This window comes from Lineus longissimus, chromosome 17 (assembly GCF_910592395.1).
Source record: "Lineus longissimus chromosome 17, tnLinLong1.2, whole genome shotgun sequence".
In the NCBI taxonomy this organism is placed as follows: Eukaryota; Metazoa; Nemertea; class Pilidiophora; order Heteronemertea; family Lineidae; genus Lineus; species Lineus longissimus.
The window spans coordinates 2,866,417-2,879,087 of record NC_088324.1 but is presented as its reverse complement, the minus strand read 5'-3'; the positions used below and the strand labels follow the sequence as shown (position 1 = coordinate 2,879,087).

General features: G+C 40.1%; 1 protein-coding gene across 1 annotated transcript; it reads left to right on the top strand.

Annotated features, from left to right (window-relative positions):
• Positions 1-1,397: 1,397 nt before the first annotated feature.
• On the top strand, positions 1,398-4,297 carry LOC135501718 (uncharacterized). The gene is made up of 5 exons (XM_064793969.1): positions 1,398-1,484; positions 1,945-2,194; positions 3,009-3,074; positions 3,515-3,562; positions 4,029-4,297. The coding sequence occupies exons 2-5, from the start codon at positions 1,963-1,965 to the stop codon at positions 4,145-4,147; spliced, it is 465 nt and encodes a 154-aa protein (XP_064650039.1). The 5' UTR covers positions 1,398-1,484; positions 1,945-1,962; the 3' UTR covers positions 4,148-4,297.
• Positions 4,298-12,671: the final 8,374 nt, after the last annotated feature.

Below are 12,671 nucleotides of genomic sequence, written 5' to 3'. Positions count from 1 at the left end.
ATGGGGGTCTTGGTTTTGTAGGTCTTGGGTCTTGGGTCTTGGGTCTTGGTTTTGTAGACACCCGAAGGATGGGCATGCTATTTGTGGCAGTCAATTTGAAAATCAAATTAGGATGACGTAATGGACTGCCCCGGGAGTCCTATTTAAACATATATAAAGCTATAAACATAAGGCTAATGATTGCTCTATACAATCACGGTCATTCTGATCACCAGGCTTGGCACTGTGCATAGTTACAGCGTAGTCAATTCGGAAAAGGTCCTGCATGCTGGTTTTGCCAAGATTTGAACAAGATTTGAACAGATTTTGAATTGGTTCTCTGAAAGTAGTGACTTCTAGCATTTTCATGAGCTAACTTATATTTGCCTGGGGAGGGCATGGTTAGTCAATGCCTATGATTTACCTTTCAGTTGAACAATATATGTAACCTAAATCTCTGGTCATCACGCTCACATTTGGTGCATCATTTTCATCGAGAATGGCATACATCGTATATCTCAAATCCTCTTCAAACTACTTCAAACGGAACGCGTCAGTTGGTTGATGACGAGACGAGTTTAACAGCTTTCGATGAAGTGGTGGCTGCATGTTCTGATATAGAAAGCCTCTTCCTCTTCAGCGCTAACGCATAAGCATGCCCCCCCCCCCCCCATGAACACAGACTCACATACTGGAACTCCATACAATTCGCACTTTAAAGGCCTACCAAGCCGTTCGTGGTCATCTCCTTTTCTTGTGGCTTGACTGATTAGAAATAAACAGTGTAATAAGTGCAGTTTACAAGCACGCAAATTTGCTAAAATTACTTTTTCACTCAAACATTTGTATCTACGTATCAGAACGTATTTACGCCATAGAAAAATATTGTCAAATTCAAGTTCAGTTTTCAAATTTTTGAACGAACAAAGGAGTCCTTTAAGAGAGAATGAACCAAGCATTATTGGGTTTGTTCTCCGTATTCGTGAGTGTTGCTAGATATATCAGGTGGATTAAAGGGTTTGTGGAAGGCATCTTGTCAGATTTACAACCTTGTTCACAGTTGAGTCACGCGAAAGGAGACAGAAATATATATCTAATCAATCAAATACTTCTATGAAAACAGCAATACATATGAAAAGTCAAAAGAAAAGCACGATGGTAAATAATCTTCGTTAGACTGAAGTTGGACGGATTCTGGAAGAATACACCTTCTTTATCCGGGAACGTTTCTGTGTAGGTCGTTTGTATTATATACCGTAACATTGGCAACTGATCAGCAGTTCGCGGCAGCTGGCTGGCAAATTCTCAAAAAAACAGAAGTGCATGATGAAATCGATGATTATACTTGATGAATCGCAGTCACTCGACCATCCCTAGAACTTGGACAAGGGTGATCTTCATCTTCATAACATCAGGGGTTCTGACTGACTAATCATTCGTCTCGCCAAGCTCGATCAGACAACATCGCATTTCGCGGCACATTAAATCGTCTCCGCCCAGCTGAGGTAGGTTATTAAAAACTTGGCTGCATTTTTCTTCCTTCTGCCATAATGGAAGTCAGTCTTGTCTGCTTCCTCCCGTATTTCGAGCAGTTACGGCAGTCTTCCCCCAATGTCATGACATGGTGCTGTTTCACTTCCTTCGTGCCGCTGCGACATTAACCTTTCCCCAATGTGGATTCCTAAAAACTTGGCTGTTTCCTCCTTTTGTGCAGCTCCGACAGAAGCCAGTCTTCACCAATGTGGATTTCTGAAATCTCGGCTGTTCCTCCCTTTGTGTAGCTAGGACAAGCCAGTCTCCCCCATGTTGTTTTTGAAAACTTGGCTGTTTCCTCCCTTTGTGTAGCTATGACGGGAACCAGTCTTTCTAAATTATATTATAGATGTATAGATATAGAAAAGAATGAAACTGTGTGAAATCAACTTTCAACATGAACCTAATCAGTCCATATTTATATCGTTCCAGTTCAATCCAAGCAAAAAAATGAACATTCAGTTTGTTCTTGCTACTATTCTCTTGGTTGGCATTTTTGGCCTCTCCGAGGGCCTCTCTTATCTTACCACCTCGCGCCGCACCACTCCCCCTACACCCAGGATTCCGACCACGCCCTGGCGCCGCACCACTCCCCCTCCACCCAGTATTCAGACCACGCACTGGGACCCCGCCACTCCCCCTCCACGCAGGACCGACTGGCCTCACGATCACACCTCTACAGGTAGGAAAGAACAATCGCAACAATATCTTTTCCCGAGAAATCATAACTAAAACATCTCCTTTACACCCCCACCCCCTTCCATTTGCCTTGACGCACTTTCGAGGCGGTGTATAAGAAGAAAATGACCCCTTGAAAAAAGTGTCCAGTCCTAATTTATCATGATGACTGATTACGGTAAATGGTTCTATCGGGGCAATGACTGTCAATAGCTCAGAAATTGAGGCGAATAATATAAAGATTTGTCCCCCGGTCATCCTATTCTGGGATATTTGTTAACTGGAATTTCTGCATGATAAAGGAAGAGTCTACATTTTAAAAAATCGTTACAAGTCATTCGAGACACCATCAAACGGTACCTCTAACGCCTTCTCCATTCTTCCTTCATAGCACTGCTGTTCGAAAAGTCGAAATATGGTGTTGTTGGCGATGGTGGGGATGAGGAAGGGGGTATCAGTAAACTCCTATTATTTGTGTTGGCTGACGGCATTAAATCCTTTTTTCAGAACCTTATTTCTGAGAGTGTACGACCGTATTAAGGTCGTAAACGCCTACGCCGTTCGTTAAAAGTTTTGAATACTAGTATGTAATTGAATGTGAATACTTTCAATTGCGTAAATACAAACTGAAGATAATTTTCAGCATTGCCTTTGTGTAGACAGATATACAAATACTATAAATACCAATTTTCAACAAATTCGTATTCATGATAACTCCACTACGGCATGGAGTACAAGTGGATTTCTATTTAACTGGACCACAAGTAATTACGAACGGTGTACCCCTTTAATGATTGTCGTATTTCATTCTCTTCCAGGACGAAAGTGTACAATGGAGGTATGTTATGAACCAAGAGGCGGCCCGTGTAAACACGTGATTGATGGTATGTAGTTCTAAAGCACCTTGGTTACAATGGTTCATCTTTATAATGGATGGTGTATTATCCCTCGTTTTTACCACAAATGTCTTTGTGCGTCAAATTTTGTTGGTATCAAATGTGCAGAAGGCACACACTCGGTTCATTATTCCTTAAATCTATGAAGTAAGGGGCGTTTTAGAAAAAGAAATTGATACTCCTTGTGCTTTCTGTTGATAAGTCAGAGGTTTTGGAAGAGGGAGTAATTGCTTTGGGAGGGCTCAACAAGATGGTCAACAAATTGGCAAATGAAAATTTCAGTCAAAGAATTCATCGGCGAATGGGTAAATGAACGCCAAGTTACGTGGTATAAATGTACGTTGTTTTGCATCACACTTCGCGGTTGAAAGTGCGTGTTTGATTTCTGTCACACCAGGCGACACTAAATCTGTATTATTTCATTTCAGCCTACATTAAGAGATCAAACAAATTTACCGTCGAATGTGGATGTAGAGGCAAGTGTAACTATATTGAATATCCGAATATACTGCCTCCAGGCTGTTCTTAAGTTAAAGGAAAATGTGCTTGAAACATGTTATAAAATCGGGAGTGCAAAATCCTTTAATTTGGATTGCTTTTGAAAAACCTTATAAGTTCTTGTTTTCCAGTAAGATAAAAAAAACTCATCGTTTTTGAGATTCTAAAAAACCACAAAGGGTTTTTTTATTCTGCTGAAGTATCTCTACGGGATGCATATTTGTGTTGGGCGGAGAATCCTTAAAGTATCTTTAAAATCTACAAAACTTTATTTCTGAGAGTGTATGTCACTATTTTAGTAATCACTTCATACCCAAAGTCGCGGATTCGACTGGGCCACTAGAAAGTTCGATTTTTACAAGACTTATCGTAAGCGTGGCTTGATTGGTTTCCCAACCTCGGTGGCAGCCTCTCTAATCAATGACATGTTTCTTCTCATTTCAGATCATTGTAAGACCCATGTCGAGGTTGACTACGTCGAGGAGTGGAAGCTGTACAAGACTAACGATCGGTGGGGCCAAGAGTGTCGATGCAACTCGGACGGGTCGGTTACCTGCCACTAAACCTCGGCCAAGTCGCCGGCTGCCTGACATCTATGTCCAAATGAGGAAACCATGTATATGTTTGAAAATACGGACTGTTCCCATGACAGCCAAATTACAATGTAGAGGCCCGAATGAGAAATACATATGTTGGCTTGAGAAGTAGAGTAACTATTGTTTCCTCGTTATCTTCATTGTATCCTAATAACAATCGCATTGTGCTGATAGATGTCACTTGAGCTCGAGGGACATCAGTGTGACGTCATTGTGAAGTCCTCGATTACCCCGATACTATGAGACACTGTTGAATTGAGGTTGAAATTGAAATTTTTCTTTCTGAATAACCACATAAAGTCAACTGATGCCACACTTCGTTTATAGAAATAAGCATTTAGTACGTGTATGGAAACAATACATTAGTTCTATTTCGAATGGCAGCTGTCTAAAATCATCTTTAAATGCTATTCAAGCAGACCACGCCAGCTTTCAATGAAGATGACGTAATCGACGTGTGTTCTCATTTTAACTTCACAACCCGTACACATTTTGGCCCAGTTCCCAGGGCTGCACTAACCCACTGGCCCTTGAGGCCTGTAGAAGCAAATTTATATTATTCTGATCAGATATGTCTTTCTGATATATCATGATCACTTCTTCTGTTTGAATTTGATTACTAATGAAAATTACAGAGCATCATGGAGTAGGAATGGCCTGTCGTATAATGTGTATTCAAGCAAGAAAACACAGGAAACATTCAGGAAAACTGTAAGAGCTGTTCATGTTATTTGCTCGAATTATCTTCAGCATTTCATATAACTATCACTTTAATACCATTTCATTTTTATTATCTGGTCAAGAGTCATACTTAAGTTAGACTGAAGTGGAGTATATATCAGCTATTTTACATAATACACTTGACCACATGGCTCTCACTTGAGATTGTAAACTTAAATAGCTATGATTCATCAAGTGCACTGTCTCAAGTTAGAGCCATGTGGTCCAGTGTAATAAGTCTTAAACGGCGGTCATGTTGAGGCAAGACCCTGGAGGAGTAAATAGTATAAGAATTGTATCACTAGCAATTACCAAAGCTCGGCACGGAGTTTGCGACATAGACTATTCGGTAAGGCTGTCTAATATTTGTGGGGGAGGGGCGTGTCGGATTTGGTGGAAGGATCAGAAGAACCAACCGAGAGAAACATTTGTATTTCATATTGATTATAATTTGGCCTTTATTTGCCCCTTCAAAAGAACAAAATAATACCAGCGCATTCCCCATCAAAAATGGTCGACATTCGACTGTTGCAACCATGTCCAAATACTGTAAAAACGAGACTGTTATAATTTGGACACTCTCGTGCCCAATAAGACTTTTTGCATAGGGCCGAGTTTGCTACGTATAATTGATGCTCTCCGCACAACTGGTAGTCCGCATGCGTATTGCTAAATGGCTGTTAGGGGTTTTGCTGTGGCTTTTGAAAGAAGCCAATATGTATGGCACGCCAAAGCGGAATTATTTCAACCCTGAAAAAATATTAGCAACTACAAATTTCTTGGCAACAGAGAAGAAATACTATTTAAACTTTCAAAAATATACCCGACAATCTTTTAAAAAAGATAAAATTTTGTAGACTCAAGTCAACATTTTGAAAAAACAAGCCAACAATTTTTTTTTCGTGATACTTCGAAAAATTCGTTTACATTTTTTTCTTCTCTTAAAAATATTTCTCCACGCAATTAAAAAAAAATCTTGACAAAATTTTACTGCAACATTTATTTTCGTTCAAGATTTTTTCTTGGCAACATTTTTTTCGTTCAACATTTTTCCGTTCAACAACGAGCGCCACCTATGAACTGCTAATAGAACTCGCGCGCAGGGACGAGGTTAAGCTGGGTTACTTCATACTCATAGCAGGTCGGGAATTCTGATCGTTCGTTCGTTCGTATGTTGTTGTTGCCATCTCAAAACAAGCGCCTTTTATCATACTTCTCACATAGGATCAGATGAATAAGTTCGCGTGTTGGTTGGTGGTGATTGGTGTGCAGCTAGGATTATGGTGACAACCACGTGCGTAAGATATTCGTGTAAAGAAACATGCCAGAAGTACCCCGTAGCTAAACCTCGTCTCGAGGGGATATAGTTCAATTAGTTGTTCACAGGTGGCGCTCGTTGTTGGACGAAAAAATTGTTGACGAAAAAAAATGTTGCAAGAAAAAAATGTTGAACGAAAATAAAAGTTGCCGTAAAATTTTGTCAACATTTAAAAAAAAAATGTTGCGGGAAAATATTTTCAAGAGAAGAAAAAAATTAAATATTTTTTTCACGAAATAATGAATTTGTAAAGTTTTTTTTTGAAGAAAAAAAGTTTAACCCCAAAATATTTTTTTCTAACGAATTTTTCTAAATGTCAAAAAAAATGTTGGCTTGTTTTCTCAAAATGTTGGATCTTTTTTTTAAATAATGCTTATATTTTGTACAGGGTTGAAATAATTCCGCTAATGTTGGCTTGTTTTCTGAAAATGTTGGATCGTTTTTAAAATGTTGCTAATATTTTGTACAGGGTTGAAATAATTCCGCTTTGGCGTGCCAAAAATATGCACTATTTTGATTTAACGCTGTCCGTTGTTGAGAAAGGTTTTTTTCTGGTGATTGTACGTGTCTCATTTCAATTACCACAAGTTACAAACTGGCCACATGTCGGGAGCTTATACTTAGTGACAACGTATTATTACAGCGGTAGGTTGGTCAACAAGGATTTTTTTATTGAATTAAATCTGCTGGTCCATGCTAACAATCCAAATTGTGTGATTTATGACTGAAACAGATAACTCATATGGAAAACAAACTGGTTAGCAATTTTTTTGCGTCGTCAAAACACGAAAACTTATTCCTAGCCGAACATTACGATAATGCCCACGTAACGCCACAACGTGGGGCCTAATGCTATACTAGGCAACGCCACCCACTAAGGCTATGCGCTGATTGGTTCGTTTGACCGGTTTTTCTAAAATATGAGACGAAATTCCGCCGGAATAGCGAACGTGTACCGACGAGCAGCTTCCATTTCGTCGCCTGCCGCGAATCATGTATCCTAGCGCAAATAGTGCAGTCAAAAATTATTTGAAAAAGGCATTGGAATTATTATCAGTTTTAAAGCATTTCGACATTTTCAAATGTCATGTTTGGCTGGATAAAGTTTTGCAATATTCTTATTGTAATTAAACAAAATGTGGGCCAGGACAATCGTCATGTTTGATCAGGATGCTACACATCAGATGACATAAACTTTCATTACTAAAAGATTCTATACAGAAAACGCGTGCTTTGGATAGAAATGACTTGCTCAAAAAACAGGCCACTGCTCAAAACAATGATATCATACACGTGGTTACCACTTTCAACCCTACTCTACCCGATCTCAAGACACTAGTAAACAACAACTGGGACAATTTAGAAAGCTCAGAGAAAATGAGACAATCACTTGGTTCCGCTAAACCACTCATTAGCTATAGGAGGTGCAAAAACCTCAAGGATATCCTCACAAGAGCTAAAGTTACGCATAAGGACAATGGACATGATACTAGAAATCGTCAATCCAATCAAATGACACTAACATTCGCACCCCAACCGCAAAGGGGTACAGTTAAGTGCAATTACAATAGATGCAAGAACTGTAAATTCATGAAGATATCTGATCACGTGACAAGCAACATCACCAAACAGAAACATAATATTAAGCAAAGGATAAGTTGCAACTCTGAAGGGGTCATTTACCTCATTGAATGCACCAAATGTGGTATACAATATGTAGGCCAAACATCCAGGAAATTGAAAGCTAGACTCAATGAACACCGATCAGATATCTCCAGGAATAAACAAACTTCGGTTGCTAATCACTTTAACTCCAAAGGACACAATCATGTCGATCACATGAAAGTCTACGGACTAGAAAAACTCCCCATAGCGCAATGCAACGAAAATCGTCTGCTAGAACGCGAGTCTTACTGGATCTATACACTTCGGTCCGCCAGACCTCTTGGTCTAAACATAATGAACCAACTGGTCTCTGTAATTGAACACTGTGCATAATACTTACTTCCCGTAGTCGTCCCGATGGCGTTTAATGCACTATCTCTCCCGTATTCATGATTTTATTATCATTTTTATATGCACTTTCGCATCATTTACTTTGTACTTGATCCGCCATCTTGTCAATCACATCACGTGACTTCGGACTCGGAGATACTCCGGAAACTCCCGAAGCGTAAACTCAACAGTGCCTTCACCTTTGACTCCTGCCCTCCGGCCAATCAATGACTTTGTTTATTTTAGATATCAACAAATAGACACGTGGACAGGGAGTCCTGGTTTTTAATGACGTCCGTCATCATCCTCACGTCTTCTGTTGTACTTATATATAAACATATATTTCCTGTCTGTACATTAGACTTTGAAAAAGGATTCAAAATATCCGAAACGTCGTCTTTACAACGTTGTAGTGTTGTTTTTTTATCAACCAGGACAATCGTCATGACATTGGGTGTTTAAATAATGGCTCGTTAAGATCGTCGGCATGGCAGTCGCCCGTCAGAATCGGATTAACCGAGGTGCTGTGCGAGTTTGGTCTTGCGACGGCGGTATCGGAATTATTTTTTTCCGCGGTTTACATTGAAGCCTAGGAAAAAAAAACGAAAAAAACCACGCTGTTTTTTGTCGGAAGACATGAAAAAGATCTAGGGAACTGCATTGTTTGTTATTCTATGACATAGTCTAACTACTGTAAGTATTCTGGTGGGTATATACATGTATGTAAAATTGTCGATACGGAAAACCAGCCCTGTCCATTATGCTGTCCGTCGCCTTTGCTTTGATTGATGTACGGTACATACAAATACACAACCAGGCTACATTAGGTTAGCCTAGGGGCCTAGGCCTATAGGCTATAGTATAGGCCTACACATTTATGTACGCCCACCTATACGTGGTGCGATACATCATGTCACAATGTAGGCCTACCGTACAACATGCATTGTTGGGGAACGATATGGAAGACCTTCAAAATTCATCCATTTTACACACAAAAAAACACTTCAATCGATGAATGAATAATAAATAGGCCTAGGCCTACCCATCCCTTGCCTTGGCCTTGTTCTTGGGAGTTGCTATAGGAATGTAGGCGTATAAACTAAATCATTCCTACTGTCTATATATTGTTTCCACAAGGATTTACGTCATGGCGTCATCAAAGATGTCGCGATACAATAAAACACAGATGACTTCACGTCATCCAGTCCGCATCGGCATGTACACCAGATTGTGTGACGTCTGGGTGGAAGAGCGATGATGGGTTATTGCAACACGTTTTCCAGTTAAACGGTCTCACGGATTTGTTCAGTTTGACGTGCCCAAATGTGCTGAAAATTGTGGGTTCGAGAGATACAGGGAGACTCAATCGATCTGCTTGCAAGTTCCAGTGAATTTTGGTCTGCTAAAACTATGATGAATTGTGAGTTTTGAGCCATCTGGTGGGAACGATCTATAGTTCATTCATAAATGTTATGTCCGCAATGTTTCGGGCCCTGAAGCGCAAACTACTGGTCGGATTTCTTTGAAACCCAAACAGGATATTTTCATTTTAGTAACCATGGTAATGAAAATAAATGTTTTGTATGCATGTGTGTACATTGAATTCGGACATTTTCTGCTCAGTCAGTACAGTTTATTTCTTGACCAATCTGGCTGAAACATGCAGGTTATTATTCTTATATGTCCATCTGCCCATGTGCAAATAATGATTGAGAAATATCCAGAAACAAAAGATGGCTTATAATCAAGGACCCTCCAAATGATCGAAGCGAACATAACATTTACGAATGTACTGTATTGGTTGCGTTTTTCAACTAGGGCAATTTTGCAACATGTTTTTTTTGTCAGAGTTGCATTGAACAATCTGATAGAAAAACTGGGGCAAGAGTTAGGTCTGCTCTCTAAATTCCTTTTAAGAAAACCATTGCTTTGCATCATTAAATGATTCATGATTCCTCGTTCCTCATTCAACGAATCAAACTGCAATTTAAAAAAAAAATCGTAAATGTTCTTTAGACTTCTTCCTTGATGCAGTGGAAACTTCAGATTGGGTAAAAAGTAACTTTGAAAGCGACTCTTTTTATAAAGCGGGTGGATATATTAAGATAACGACAACAACAACACTACGGTACACATAATACACATATTACACAGAGGACAATTCCCCAGCCGCCGATATCCGAATGTCAAAACCTGTCCTCGCGGCCACCTTCATAACATTCTCCCCTCCTTGATATGACCCATATCAAAGCAGTCCAAAGTACTTTGTAACTTCTAAAATCTTACACTGAACACCAACGATAAAAATTGTTAACTCCCAAATCCCTACTAAAAGATTGACCCATAATAACCCAAAGAAAGGAATTTTACTACGTGCCCGGTGAATTGTAAATACTTGTTCTAAAATAAAGAGTATTTGCTAAATAAAGTCTTTGCTCGTTCAATCATGTATGGATCTCTGTACTGAGACCCTACTGGTAGTCCATTCTTGTCTTCCGTGCTGGTATTCTATACTGAAAAACAGAGTCAAGCCAAAATAGTCCAAAGACAATGTTCTAGTTTGTCTTGAATTCCAACAGATGGCAGCACTGACTGGAGGCACTAAACGTTTCTATAAAACTAACTCAAATGAAGAATCCTTGAATAATACTTTGATAAGAACTCACATTGCATAGAATACAGAACTGGAACTGGCAATTTTAACAGGTTGCTAAACTTTTCAATACTAAACACGCGCGCGGTTTCATGTGCACTTGAAACCTAAGAAACTTGGCAGCCTAAAAGCTGCTGCAAACCTGTCTGTAAATACCAGTACCTCATTTCAAACACAAGCATTTTTACCTGAATTATACTTCCACTGATTCCTTGGAAAGAATCTCTTGAATTATCCATTTGAATGACGAAACACTTCAATAACTACAATTCAATGCAGTTTTTAGGTTGGAACTTTCTGTGGAGTCAGCAAATGACAGAATTACCAAAATTCCAACAATTTTTTTCCTAGCCAGAAACTTCTGGAAGCAAAAACGTGAAATCAACCCCTTTTTTTTCCAAAGGCATACAGACTCACAGAATGTTTCAATTAAAAAAAAACCACACATTTAAATTCTACCATAACTTCCGAATTATAATGCACACATTAAATTAGATTATTACTCCGATATCCAAGCCAGTGTCTGCCCGTAATGATTTTAGGTCCTTTTTTTCGAATTTTTATACTGTTCAACTGCAAGTGTTTCTTGAAAAAAACTGATAGGACGATTTATAGTCTCTCTTTTCGATTTCTCCGCGTTTCTCCAGCAAGAAAAGCCGTACGACTGGTCTCTTCATGAGTTTTCCGCCAACCTTCACCGTGACGACCCGAACAGCCCCATCAGGACCTGGGTGAACTGCCTCTACCCTGCCCAATGGCCAGTGTCCTCTTGGTGTCTCTGTTGAGACGATTAGAACGACGTCTCCGATGTTTAGATTTTCGGTATCCTTTGTCCACTTCTTTCGTGTTTGCAAAGACGGCAGCCACTCGGATATCCACCGCTGCCAGAAGTGTCTGATCAACTCCTGCACACGACGCCATCTTTTGTTCGGGTTGAAACTTGAGTGATCGACTATCTCTGGCGCAAAACGACCACCGACTTGTCCATGTAGGAAGTGATTTGGTGTCAAAGGCACCAAATCTGCTCGATGACTCGACTGGTATGTGAGCGGCCTTGAGTTTAGTAGTCCCTCAGCCCAAACTATTGCACTTTGGAGCTCTTCGTCGTTGATATCGGCATTACCCATGATTGCATACATTGCTTTCTACGCCGCTTTAATCATCGATTCGTGTACCCCACTGAAGTGTGGCGCTCGTGGGGGCTGGAAGTGCCATTTTACACCGTATCCACCAGTTTCCTCCTGTATCTTTTATTGGTCCAGTGCTGCTAGCGCCGCCAATTCACCGTGTCCACCAACGAAGTTTAATCCGTTGTCTGTGATTATGTCATTGGGAATTCCGCACCTAGACGCCATCCGAAAAAAGGCGTTAATGAAACTGTCTGTATCGAGGTGAAAAATCATTTTCAGGTGGACAGCTCTTGTTCCAAGACACGTGAAAAGGCACAGATAGCGTTTCTGCCTGATCTTGCCACGGCCTTGCTTCTTGACAAATGGCCCTCCAAAATCGATCGACGACTTCGAAAATGCTCTCATGGATAGTTTCAGGCGAATCGATGGAAGTGGTGCCAGGACCGTGTTGATTGGAACCGTCTTCCTCTTCGTACATACCTTACAATCGTGTTCTATCTCACTGCCTTATCTTTTTCCTTTTGATTATTCCCCTGTGTGTGCTTAGGATGCTCAATTCATTTGATTGTCTCCGCCGCTGCTATCTGGTCCATTGATTCTTGGTTGATAAACCGTTTGTCAGGCGTCCACGACAATCTCCGTTTTCAAATGCTGACTCTCGCATCGAAAATCTGG